The following is a 15105-nucleotide window of genomic DNA, read 5'->3' on the forward strand; positions in this document are numbered from 1 at the left end:
CACACAGATACAGTCACACACACACAGTCACACACACAGTCACACAGACAGTCTCACACACACACACACAGTCACACACACACACAGACACACACAGTCAGTCACACACACACAGTCACACACACACACACACATACACACACAGTCACAGTCACACACACACACAGTCACACACAGTCACAGTTACATACACACAGACACACACAGTCACACACAGTCACACACACACACAGTCACACACACACAGACACACAGACAGTCACACACAGTCACACACACATACACAGTCACACACACACACAGACACACAAACACAGTCACACAGTCACACACGCACACACACACACAGTCACACACACACAGTCACACACACACAGTCACACACACACAGACATACAGTCACATACAGACACACACACAGACACACACACACAGTCACACACACACAGTCACACACACACACAGACACACACAGTCACACACACACAGTCACACACACACACAGTCACACACACACACACAGACACACAGATACACAAACACACACAGACATACAGTCACACACATACACACACAGGCACACACAGATACACACACACAGTCACACACACAATCACACACACACAGAAACACACACAGTCACACACACAGACACACAGACACACACAGACAAAGATCCCCCATGTAGCCTTAACAGACTGCAGGGGCAAGTGCTGCTGTTAGCGAGTAGCAGCAGCAGCGTCTATGAAGGCTACCGGCACTGTGGCACACACAGAGGGGGGTGGGTGGCCCAGCAGCAGCAGCAGCACCACGCCCGGCCGCCTTTGTCTCTCCCCAGTGGCGGCGATGTTTACTACTGCACAACAGCACCAGGTGACTCACTTGAGGCCGAGCCGACCTAGGGGAGGCCCAGGACCGGCGTTGGCCTCGAGCGGGAATCGAACTCGGGTGACGAAGTTCGCGGCGCCGCCAGCGCTAACCGCGGCGCCACCGCTCGCAAAGCTGCAGGCGAAGGTCACCCGGGTAGCCTCGTGCGGGGAGTGGGGGCGGCCGGGGCAAGTGCAGCGAGGCGCAGGGGTGCCACGTGTCACCCCTAAGAGGACGCCACGTTACCCACAATGCTCCACTGCTGCTGCCCACCCCCCTCTCTCTCTCTCTCTCTCCACATTACCCACAATGCCCTACTGCTGCTGCTGCCCCCCCTCTCTCTCTCTCCACCACACTACCCACAATGCACCACTGCTGCTGCCACCCCTCTCTCTACCACACTACCCACAATGCACCACTGCTGCCCCTCCCCTCCCCTCTACCACATTACCCACAATGCACCACTGCTGCTGCCCCTCCCCCCTCTCTCTCTACCACACTACCCACAATGCTCCACTGCTGCTGCCCACCCCCCTCTCTCTCTCTCCACCACATTACCCACAATGCTCTACTGCTGCTGCTGCCCCCCCTCTCTCTCTCTCCACATTACCCACAATGCTGCACTGCTGCTGCCCACCCCCCTCTCTCTCTCTCTCCACATTACCCACAATGCTCTACTGCTGCTGCCCACCCCCCTCTCTCTCTCTCTCTCCACATTACCCACAATGCCCTACTGCTGCTGCTGCCCCCCCTCTCTCTCTCTCCACCACACTACCCACAATGCACCACTGCTGCTGCCACCCCTCTCTCTACCACACTACCCACAATGCACCACTGCTGCCCCTCCCCTCCCCTCTACCACATTACCCACAATGCACCACTGCTGCTGCCCCTCCCCCCTCTCTCTCTACCACACTACCCACAATGCTCCACTGCTGCTGCCCACCCCCCTCTCTCTCTCTCCACCACACTACCCACAATGCCCTACTGCTGCTGCCCACCCCCCTCTCTCTCTCTCCACCACACTACCCACAATGCCCTACTGCTGCTGCTGCCCCCCCTCTCTCTCTCTCCACATTACCCACAATGCTGCACTGCTGCTGCCCACCCCCCTCTATCTCTCTCTCCACATTACCCACAATGCTCTACTGCTGCTGCCCACCCCCCTCTCTCTCTCTCCACATTACCCACAATGCCCCACTGCTGCTGTCCCCCCTCTCTCTACCACACTACCCACAATGCCCTACTGCTGCTGCCCCTCCCCTCCCCTCTCTCTCTCTCTACCACACTACCCACAATGCACCACTGGTGCTGCCCCCCCTCTCTCCACCACACTACCCACAATGCCCCACTAGTGCTGCCCCCTCTCTCTCTCCACCACACTACCCACAATGCCCTACTGCTGCTGCCCCTCCCCTCTCTCTCTACCACATTACCCACAATGCACCACTGCTGCTGCCCCCCCTCTCTCTACCACACTACCCACAATGCCCCACTGGTGCCGCCCCCCCCCTCTCTCTCTCCAACACACTACCCACAATGCCCCACTGCTACTGCCCCTCCCCCCTCTCTCTCTCCACCACACTACCCACAATGCCCTACTGGTGCTGCCCCTCTCTCTCTCCACCACACTACCCACAATGCCCCACTGCTGCTGCCACCCCTCTCTCTACCACACTACCCACAATGCACCACTGCTGCTGCCCCCTCTCTCTCTACCACACTACCCACAATGCCCCACTGCTGCTGCCCCTCCCCCCCCTCTACCACACTACCCACAATGCACCACTGGTGCTGCCCCTCCCTCTCTCTACCACACTACCCACAATGCCCCACTGCTGGTGCTGCCCCCTCCCCTCTCTCTCCCCACCACACTACTCACAATGGACCCCTGCTGCTGCCCCCTCTCTCTACCACACTACCCACAATGCACCACTGCTGCTGCCACCCCTCTCTCTACCACACTACCCACAATGCACCACTGCTGCTGCCCCCTCTCTCTCTACCACTCTACCCACAATGCACCACTGGTGCTGCCCCCCCCCCTCTACCACACTACCCACAATGCACCGCTGCTGCTGCCACCCCTCTCTCTACCACACTACCCACAATGCACCACTGCTGCTGCCCCCTCTCTCTCTACCACACTACCCACAATGCACCACTGGTGCTGCCCCCCCCTCTCTCCACCACACTACCCACAATGCCCCACTGCTGCTGCCCCCCCCTCTCTCTCCCCACAACACTACCCACAATGCACCACTGGTGCTGCCACCCCCCCTCACCGTAGATGGTGACGTTGCCCCGCGTCTGTGGCCGTGGGGTGGTGCCGCTGTAGGCCCAGCCGGTCGGCTTGAAGGCCACGAGGCGGCCGTAGCGGCCTGGGAAGCCGGCGAGGTGACGTGCCAGGCCCTGCCATGGCCACCACCGCCGGAGACAACAACCACCACAACCACCGTCACAACCACCACAACCACCGGCACAACCACCGTCACAACCACAACCACCACAACAACCACCACAACAACCACCGTCACAACCACCGTCACAACCACAACCACTTAACAACCACCACAACCACCGTCACAACCACAACCACGTCACAACCACAACCACCACAACCACTGTCACAACCACAACCACCACAACCACCGTCACAACCACTGTCACAAGCACAACCACAGTCACAAGCACAACCACCACAACAAGAGCCACAACCACCACAACCACCGTCACAACCGCAACCACCACAACCACCATCACAACCACCACAACCACCACAACCACCACAACAACCACCACAACCACCGGCACAACCACCGTCACAACCACAACCACTTAACAACCACCACAACCACCACAACCACCGGCACAACCACCGGCACAACCACAACCACTTAACAACCACCAGAACCACAGTCACAACCACAACCACCGTCACAACCACAACCACGTCACAACCACAACCACCACAACCACTGTCACAACCACAACCACCACAACCACCGTCACAACCACTGTCACAAGCACAACCACAGTCACAAGCACAACCACCACAACAAGAGCCACAACCACCACAACCACCGTCACAACCGCAACCACCACAACCACCATCACAACCACCACAACCACCACAACCACCATCACAACCATCACCACCATAAACACCACTATCACCACCACCATCACCACAACCACCACAACCACCGTCACAACCACAACCACCATCACAACCACCACAACCACCACAACCACAATCTCTGTCACAACTACCGTCACCCCCACCATCACCACCACCATCATCATCACCACCATCACCACAACCACCACAACCACCACAACCACAACCACCACAACCACAGTCTCTGTCACAACTACCGTCACCACTACCATCACCACCACCATCACCACCATCATCACCACCATCACCACCACCACCACCATCACCACAACCACCACAACCACCACAACCACCGTCACAACCACCGTCACAACCACAACCACTTAACAACCACCACAACCACCACAACCACCGTCACAACCACCGTCACAACCACAACCACTTAACAACCACCACAACCACCGTCACAACCACCGTCACAACCACAACCACGTCACAACCACAACCACCACAACCACTGTCACAACCACAACCACCACAACCACCGTCACAACCACTGTCACAAGCACAACCACAGTCACAAGCACAACCACCACAACAAGAGCCACAACCACCACAACCACCGTCACAACCGCAACCACCACAACCACCATCACAACCACCACAACCACCACAACCACCACAACCACCATCACAACCATCACCACCATAAACACCACTATCACCACCACCATCACCACAACCACCACAACCACCGTCACAACCACAACCACCATCACAACCACCACAACCACCACAACCACAATCTCTGTCACAACTACCGTCACTATCACCATCACCACCACCATCACCACCACCATCATCACCACTATCACCGCCACCACCACAACCACCACAACCACCGTCACAACCACAACCACCACAACCACAGTCTCTGTCACAACTACCGTCACCACCATCACCACCATCATCACCACTATCACCACCACCACCACCATCACCACAACCACCACAACCACCACCGTCACAACCACAACCACCACAACCACGGTCTCTGTCACAACTACCGTCACCACCACCATCATCACCACTATCATCACCATCACCATCACCACAACCACCACAACCACAGTCTCTGTCACAACCACCATCACCACCATCATCATCACTATCACCACCATCACCACCATCACCACAACCACCACAACCACCACTACCACAGTCTCTGTCACAACTACCGTCACCACCACCACCACCACCGTCACCACCATCACCGCCACCATCATCACCACTATCACCACCACCATCACCACAAGCAGGGTCGTCACCGCCACCACCATCACCACCACCCTCACCACCACCACCACCACCACGATCACCGTCACTACCACCACCACCACCACGTCCCGCCCTCTGTAGGTCTCCTAGACCCAGGGCTTGAACCCTGACCCCAGGGTCTCAGCGTCTCCCACACGGCCACTGTGAACCCCCTGAGAGAGAGACACCCAGACCCAGGGCTTGAACCCTGACCCCAGGGTCTCAGCGTCTCCCACACAGCCACTGTGAACCCCCTGAGAGAGAGAGACACCCAGACCCAGGGCTTGAACCCTGACCCCAGGGTCTCAGCGTCTCCCACACGGCCACTGTGAACCCCCTGAGAGAGAGAGTGAGAGATACCCAGACCCAGGGCTTGAACCCTGACCCCAGGGTCTCAGCGTCTCCCACACGGCCACCGTGAACCCCCTGAGAGAGAGAGAGACCCAGACCCAGGGCTTGAACCCTGACCCCAGGGTCTCAGCGTCTCCCACACGGCCACTGTGAACCCCCTGAGAGAGAGAGAGACACCCAGACCCAGGGCTTGAACCCTGACCCCAGGGTCTCAGCGTCTCCCACACGGCTCCACCTGCAGGGTGAGCCGAGCCATGGGCAGGACGTGGAGCTGAGTGGAGGCCCAGCTGGTGGTGAGTCGCTGGGCGCCCAGAGACTCCAGGTCGAGGCAGCGAAGGATCCTCAACTTGTCAGGCGTCACGGCCACCTTGCAGTTGAGCACCTCGGCCACGGCTACTCTCACACACACAGACACAGATACACAGATACACACACACACATAGACACACACACAGATACACACACACACAGACACACAGATACACACACACACATAGACACACACACAGATACACACACAGATACACACACAGTTACACACACACACATAGACACACACACAGATACACACACAGATACACACACACAGATACACACACAGATACACACACACACACATAGATACACACACAGATACACACACAGATACACACAGATACAGATATATACACACACACACACAGATACACACACAGATACACACACACACACAGATACACACACAGATACACACACAGATACACACACAGATACACACACACACACACACAGATACACACACAGATACACACACACAGACACACACACAGATACACACACAGATACACACACACACACACACAGATACACACACAGATACACACAGATACAGATATATACACACACACACAGACACACACACAGATACACACACAGATACACACAGACACACAGATACACACACACAGACACACACACACACAGATACACACACACAGATACACACACACAGATACACACACACACACAGATACACACACAGATACACACACAGACACACACACAGATACACACACAGATACACACACACACACAGATACACGCACACACAGATACATACACACAGATACACACACACAGACACACACAGACACACACACACAGACACACACACACAGATACACACAGACACAGATACACACACAAAGATACACACACACACAGACACACACAGTTACACACACACACACAGACACACACACAGCACACACACACAGATATATACACACACACACACAGATACACCCACACACACACAGATACACACACACACAGATACACACACACACAGATACACACACACACAGACACACACAGTTACACACACACACAGACACACACACAGATATATACACACACACACACAGATATACACACACACACACAGATACACACACACAGATACACACACACACACAGATACACACACACACAGATACACACAGACACACACACAGATACACACACAGACACACACAGATACACACACACAGATACACACAGTTACACACACAGATACACACACACAGATACACACACACACAGATACACACACACACACAGATACACACACACAGATACACACACACAGACACACACACACACACAGATACACACACACAGACACACACACAGATACACACACACATACAGATACACACACACAAATACACACACACAGACACACACACAGATACACACACACACAGACACACACACAGATACACACACAGATACACACACACAGATACACACACAGATACACACACACACAGATACACACACACAGACACATGCACAGATACACACACACAGATACACACACAGATATACACACACACACACAGATACACACACAGATATACACACACAGATACACACACAGATACACACACAGACACAGACACACACACACAGACACACACACACGGACACACACACACGGACACACACACACGGACACACACACGCAGATACAATGTCTGTGTGAGTGGTAGTGCTGTGTCTGTGTGAGTGATAACGCTGTGTCTGTGTGAGTGGTGCCTATGTGAGTGATAACGCTGTGTCTGTGTGAGTGATAACGCTGTGTGTCTGTGTGAGTGGTGTCTATGTGAGTGATAACGCTGTGTCTATGTGAGTGGTGTCTATGTGAGTGGTAGTGCTGTGTCTATGTGAGCGGTGTCTATGTGAGTGGTAACGCTGTGTCTGTGTGAGTGGTGTCTATGTGAGTGGTAGTGCTGTGTCTGTGTGAGTGATAACGCTGTGTCTGTGTGAGTGATAACGCTGTGTCTATGTGAGTGGTGTCTGTGTGAGTGGTAGTGCTGTGTCTGTGTGAGTGGTGTCTGTGTGAGTGATAACGGTGTGTCTATGTGAGTGGTGTCTGTGTGAGTGGTAGTGCTGTGTCTGTGTGAGTGGTGTCTGTGTGAGTGATAACGCTGTGTCTATGTGAGTGGTGTCTGTGTGAGTGGTAGTGCTGTGTCTGTGTGAGTGGTAACGTGTGTCTATGTGAGTGATAACGCTGTGTCTGTGTGAGTGGTGTCTGTGTGAGTGGTAGTGCTGTGTCTGTGTGAGTGGTGTCTGTGTGAGTGGTGTCTGTGTGAGTGGTGTCTGTGTGAGTGGTGTCTATGTGAGTGGTGTCTGTGTGAGTGGTAGTGCTGTGTCTATGTGAGTGGTGTCTGTGTGAGTGGTAACGCTGTGTCTATGTGAGTGATAACGCTGTGTCTATGTGAGTGGTGTCTATGTGAGTGACAACGGTGTGTCTATGTGAGCGGTAGCGCTGTGTCTCTGTGAGTGGTGTCTATGTGAGCGGTAACGCTGTGTCTATGTGAGTGGTGTCTGTGTGAGTGGTAGTGCTGTGTCTATGTGAGTGGTGTCTGTGTGAGTGGTAGTGCTGTGTCTATGTGAGTGGTGTCTGTGTGAGTGGTAGTGCTGTGTCTGTGTGAGTGGTGTCTATGTGACTGATAACGCTGTGTCTGTGTGAGTGATAACGCTGTGTCTATGTGAGTGGTAGTGTTGTGTCTATGTGAGTGGTGTCTATGTGAGTGGTAGTGCTGTGTCTATGTGAGCGGTGTCTATGTGAGTGATAACGCTGTGTCTGTGTGAGTGGTGTCTATGTGAGTGATAACGCTGTGTCTATGTGAGTGGTAGTGCTGTGTCTGTGTGAGTGGTAATGTGTGTCTATGTGAGTGGTAACGCTGTGTCTGTGTGAGTGGTGTCTGTGTGAGTGATAACGCTGTGTCTGTGTGAGTGGTAACGTGTGTCTGTGTGAGTGGTGTCTATGTGAGTGGTGTCTATGTGAGTGGTGTCTGTGTGAGTGGTGTCTATGTGAGTGATAACGCTGTGTCTATGTGAGTGGTAGTGCTGTGTCTATGTGAGTGGTAACGTGTGTCTGTGTGAGAGGTAACGTGTGTCTGTGTGAGTGATAACGCTGTGTCTGTGTGAGTGGTACCACTGTGTCTGTGTGAGAGGTAACGTGTGTCTGTGTGAGTGGTAACGTGTGTCTGTGTGAGTGGTAACGTGTGTCTGTGTGAGTGGTAACGTGTGTCTGTGTGAGTGGTAACGTGTGTCTGTGTGAGTGGTAACGTGTGTCTGTGTGAGTGGTAACGTGTGTCTATGTGAGTGGTAACATGTGTCTGTGTGAGTGGTAACGTGTGTCTGTGTGAGTGATAACGTGTGTCTGTGTGAGTGGTAACGTGTGTCTGTGTGAGTGGTAGTGCTGTGTCTGTGTGAGTGGTGTCTGTGTGAGTGGTAACGTGTGTCTGTGTGAGTGGTAACATGTGTCTGTGTGAGTGGTAACATGTGTCTGTGTGAGTGGTAACGTGTGTGTGTGTGAGTGGTAACGTGTGTCTGTGTGAGTGGTAACGTGTGTCTGTGTGAGTGGTAACGTGTGTCTGTATGAGTGGTAACGTGTGTCTGTGTGAGTGGTAACGTGTGTCTGTGTGAGTGGTACCGCTGTGTCTGTGTGAGTGGTGTCTATGTGAGTGATAACGCTGTGTCTGTGTGAGTGGTAACGTGTGTCTGTGTGAGTGGTAACGTGTGTCTGTGTGAGTGGTAGTGCTGTGTCTATGTGAGTGGTAACGTGTGTCTGTGTCTGTGTGAGTGGTGTCTGTGTGAGTGGTAGTGCTGTGTCTGTGTGAGTGGTGTCTGTGTGAGTGGTGTCTGTGTGAGTGGTGTCTGTGTGAGTGGTGTCTATGTGAGTGGTGTCTGTGTGAGTGGTAGTGCTGTGTCTATGTGAGTGGTGTCTGTGTGAGTGGTAACGCTGTGTCTATGTGAGTGATAACGCTGTGTCTATGTGAGTGGTGTCTATGTGAGTGACAACGGTGTGTCTATGTGAGCGGTAGCGCTGTGTCTCTGTGAGTGGTGTCTATGTGAGCGGTAACGCTGTGTCTATGTGAGTGGTGTCTGTGTGAGTGGTAGTGCTGTGTCTATGTGAGTGGTGTCTGTGTGAGTGGTAGTGCTGTGTCTATGTGAGTGGTGTCTGTGTGAGTGGTAGTGCTGTGTCTGTGTGAGTGGTGTCTATGTGACTGATAACGCTGTGTCTGTGTGAGTGATAACGCTGTGTCTATGTGAGTGGTAGTGTTGTGTCTATGTGAGTGGTGTCTATGTGAGTGGTAGTGCTGTGTCTATGTGAGCGGTGTCTATGTGAGTGATAACGCTGTGTCTGTGTGAGTGGTGTCTATGTGAGTGATAATGCTGTGTCTAGGTGAGTGATAATGCTGTGTCTGTGAGTGATAACGCTGTGTCTGTGTGAGTGATAACGCTGTGTCTATGTGAGTGGTAGTGTTGTGTCTATGTGAGTGGTGTCTATGTGAGTGGTAGTGCTGTGTCTATGTGAGCGGTGTCTATGTGAGTGATAACGCTGTGTCTGTGTGAGTGGTGTCTATGTGAGTGATAATGCTGTGTCTAGGTGAGTGATAATGCTGTGTCTGTGAGTGATAACGCTGTGTCTGTGTGAGTGGTGTCTGTGTGAGTGATAACGCTGTGTCTGTGTGAGTGGTAACGTGTGTCTGTGTGAGTGGTGTCTATGTGAATGGTGTCTATGTGAGTGGTGTCTGTGTGAGTGGTGTCTATGTGAGTGATAACGCTGTGTCTATGTGAGTGGTAGTGCTGTGTCTATGTGAGTGGTAACGTGTGTCTGTGTGAGAGGTAACGTGTGTCTGTGTGAGAGGTAACGTGTGTCTGTGTGAGTGGTACCACTGTGTCTGTGTGAGTGATAACGTGTGTCTGTGTGAGTGGTAACGTGTGTCTGTGTGAATGGTAACGTGTGTCTGTGTGAGTGGTACCACTGTGTCTGTGTGAGTGGTAACGTGTGTCTGTGTGAGCGGTAACGCTGTGTGTGTGTGAGTGGTAACGTGTGTCTGTGTGAGTGGTACCACTGTGTCTGTGTGAGTGGTAACGTGTCTGTGTGAGTGGTAACGTGTGTCTATGTGAGTGATAACGCTGTGTCTGTGTGAGTGGTAACGTGTGTCTGTGTGAGAGGTAACGTGTGTCTGTGTGAGTGGTAGTGCTGTGTCTGTGTGAGTGGTGTCTGTGTGAGTGGTATCGTGTGTCTGTGTGAGTGGTAACGTGTGTCTGTGTGAGTGATAACGTGTGTCTGTGTGAGTGGTAACGTGTGTCTGTGTGAGTGGTAGTGCTGTGTCTGTGTGAGTGGTGTCTGTGTGAGTGGTAACGTGTGTCTGTGTGAGTGGTAACATGTGTCTGTGTGAGTGGTAACATGTGTCTGTGTGAGTGGTAACGTGTGTGTGTGTGAGTGGTAACGTGTGTCTGTGTGAGTGGTAACGTGTGTCTGTGTCTGTGTGAGTGATACCACTGTGTCTGTGTGAGTGGTACCGCTGTGTCTGTGTGAGTGGTGTCTATGTGAGTGATAACGCTGTGTCTGTGTGAGTGGTAACGTGTGTCTGTGTGAGTGGTAGTGCTGTGTCTATGTGAGTGGTAACGTGTGTCTGTGTCTGTGTGAGTGGTACCACTGTGTCTGTGTGAGTGGTAACGTGTGTCTGTGTGAGTGGTACCACTGTGTCTGTGTGAGTGGTAGTGCTGTGTCTGTGTGAGTGGTAACGTGTGTCTGTGTCTGTGTGAGTGATACCACTGTGTCTGTGTGAGTGGTAACGTGTGTGTGTGTGAGTGGTGTCTGTGTGAGTGGTAGTGCTGTGTCTATGTGAGTGGTAACGTGTGTCTGTGTCTGTGTGAGTGGTACCACTGTGTCTGTGTGAGTGGTAACGTGTGTCTGTGTGAGTGGTAACGTGTGTCTGTGTGAGTGGTAACGTGTGGCTGTGTGAGTGGTAACGTGTGTGTGTGTGAGTGGTGTCTGTGTGAGTGGTAACGTGTGTCTATGTGAGTGGTAACGTGTGTCTGTGTCTGTGTGAGTGATACCACTGTGTCTATGTGAGTGGTACCACTGTGTCTGTGTGAGTGGTAACGCTGTGTGTGTCTGTGTGTGCGAGCGAGGGCCCTGCGGCTCACCAATGATGACCTTCTCCTTGCCGACGGTGTAGGAGCCCACCACGAAGAGGGTGGACGGGTCAAGCGCCAGTGCCTCGACCGCCAGCATCGCCACCGCCTCGACCGTCTCCTCCTGAGAGGGGAAGCAAAATTCGGGGCTGCAGTACCTGGGGGGGCAGGGGTGGGAGGGTGGAGAGAGACACGGAGGGTGGAAATCTCTAGGGCTGTGACCCCCCCCAATCTCTAGGGCTGTGACCCCCCCCAATCTCTAGCGCTGTGACCCCCCCAATCTCTAGCGCTGTGACCCCCCCAATCTCTAGCGCTGTGACCCCCGCATCTCTAGCGCTGTGACCCCAATCTCTAACGCTGTGACCCCCATCTCTAGCGCTGTGACCCCCCCAAATCTCTAGCGCTGTGACCCCCCAATCTCTAGCGCTGTGACCCCCCCAATCTCTAGCGCTGTGACCCCCCCAATCTCTAGCGCTGTGACCCCCCCATCTCTAGCACTGTGACCCCCCCAATCTCTAGCGCTGTGACCCCCCCAATCTCTAGCGCTGTGACCCCCAAATCTCTAGCGCTGTGACCCCCCCAATCTCTAGCGCTGTGACCCCCATCTCTAGCGCTGTGACCCCCATCTCTAGCACTGTGACCCCCATCTCTAGCACTGTGACCCCCATCTCTAGCACTGTGACCCCCATCTCTAACACTGTGACCCCCATCTCTAGGACTGTGACCCCCATCTCTAACACTGTGACCCCCATCTCTAGCACTGTGACCCCTATCTCTAACACTGTGACCCCCATCTCTAGCGCTGTGACCCCCATCTCTAACACTGTGACCCCCATCTCTAGCACTGTGACCCCCATCTCTAGCACTGTGACCCCCATCTCTAACACTGTGACCCCCATCTCTAGGACTGTGACCCCCCCATCTCTAACACTGTGACCCCCATCTCTAGCGCTGTGACCCCCCCATCTCTAGCGCTGTGACCCCCCCAATCTCTAGCGCTGTGACCCCCATCTCTAACACTGTGACCCCCATCTCTAACACTGTGACCCCCCAATCTCTAGCGCTGTGACCCCCCCAATCTCTAGCGCTGTGACCCCCCCAATCTCTAGCGCTGTGACCCCCCCATCTCTAGCACTGTGACCCCCCCAATCTCTAGCGCTGTGACCCCCCCCATCTCTAGCGCTGTGACCCCCCCATCTCTAGCGCTGTGACCCCCATCTCTAGCACTGTGACCCCCGTCTCTAGCGCTGTGACCCCCCCATCTCTAGCGCTGTGACCCCCATCTCTAGCACTGTGACCCCCCCATCTCTAGCACTGTGACCCCCATCTCTAGCACTGTGACCCCCATCTCTAGCGCTGTGACCCACATCTCTAGCACTGTGACCCCCATCTCTAACACTGTGACCCCCATCTCTAAAACTGTGACCCCCATCTCTAGCGCTGTGACCCCCCCATCTCTAGCGCTGTGACCCCCCCAATCTCTAGCGCTGTGACCCCCCCATCTCTAGCGCTGTGACCCCCCCAATCTCTAGCACTGTGACCCCCCATCTCTAGCGCTGTGACCCCCCCAATCTCTAGCGCTGTGACCCCCCCAATCTCTAGCGCTGTGACCCCCCCATCTCTAGCGCTGTGACCCCCCCATCTCTAGCACTGTGACCCCCATCTCTAGTGCTGTGACCCCAATCTCTAACACTGTGACCCCCATCTCTAACACTGTGACCCCCATCTCTAACACTGTGACCCCCATCTCTAACACTGTGACCCCCATCTCTAACACTGTGACCCCCATCTCTAGCGCTGTGACCCCCCAATCTCTAGCACTGTGACCCCCATCTCTAGCGCTGTGACCCCCATCTGTAGCACTGTGACCCCCATCTCTAGCACTGTGACACCCATCTCTAACACTGTGACCCCCATCTCTAACACTGTGACCCCCCCCATCTCTAACACTGTGACCCCCATCTCTAGCACTGTGACCCCCATCTCTAGCACTGTGACCCCCATCTCTAGCACTGTGACCCCCATCTCTAGCACTGTGACCCCCATCTCTAGCGCTGTGACCCCCCCATCTCTAGCGCTGTGACCCCCCCATCTCTAGCGAAGTGACCCCCATCTCTAACACTGTGACCCCCATCTCTAACACTGTGACCCCCATCTCTAGCACTGTGACCCCCCCATCTCTAACACTGTGACCCCCATCTCTACCACTGTGACCCCCATTTCTAACACTGTGACCCCCATCTCTAGCACTGTGACCCCCATCTCTAGCGCTGTGACCCCCATCTTTAGCGCTGTGACCCCCATCTCTAACACTGTGACCCACATCTCTAACACTGTGACCCACATCTCTAGCACTGTGACCCACATCTCTAGCACTGTGACCCACATCTCTAGCACTGTGACCCACATCTCTAACACTGTGACCCACATCTCTAGCACTGTGACCCACATCTCTAGCACTGTGACCCCCATCTCTAGCGCTGTGACCCCCATCTCTAGCGCTGTGACCCACATCTCTAACACTGTGACCCCCATCTCTAACACTGTGACCCACATCTCTAACACTGTGACCCCCATCTCTAGCACTGTGACCCACATCTCTAGCACTGTGACCCACATCTCTAGCACTGTGACCCACATCTCTAGCACTGTGACCCACATCTCTAGCACTGTGACCCACATCTCTAGCACTGTGACCCCCATCTCTAGCGCTGTGACACCCATCTCTAGCACTGTGACCCCCATCTCTAGCACTGTGACCCCCATCTCTAGCACTGTGACCCACCTCTCTAGCACTGTGACCCCCATCTCTAACACTGTGACCCACATCTCTAGCACTGTGACCCACATCTCTAGCACTGTGACCCCCCTCTCTAGCACTGTGACCCCCATCTCTAGCACTGTGACCCCATCTCTAGCACTGTGACCCACATCTCTAGCACTGTGACCCACATCTCTAGCAC

At 54.0% G+C, this 15105-nt stretch overlaps 1 protein-coding gene across 1 annotated transcript in view; it reads right to left on the reverse strand.

Annotated features, from left to right (window-relative positions):
* The window catches only part of LOC116937613 (DNA cross-link repair 1A protein-like), a 51719-nt gene that overhangs the window by 2500 nt on the left and 34114 nt on the right, over nt 1-15105 (reverse strand). Inside the window, exons 5-7 of the mRNA XM_032944766.2 lie at nt 12155-12300; nt 5892-6049; nt 3153-3279 (exon numbers count right to left, since the gene is read on the reverse strand). Of these exons, the coding sequence (XP_032800657.2) occupies nt 3153-3279; nt 5892-6049; nt 12155-12300 (431 nt within the window). The remainder of the gene's footprint in view (nt 1-3152; nt 3280-5891; nt 6050-12154; nt 12301-15105) is intronic.

The sequence above is a fragment of the Petromyzon marinus genome, unplaced genomic scaffold (genome assembly GCF_048934315.1).
Source record: "Petromyzon marinus isolate PM22_M1 ecotype Great Lakes invasive population unplaced genomic scaffold, UKy_Petmar_22M1.pri1.0 PM_Scaffold_73, whole genome shotgun sequence".
Lineage (NCBI taxonomy): Eukaryota > Metazoa > Chordata > Hyperoartia > Petromyzontiformes > Petromyzontidae > Petromyzon > Petromyzon marinus.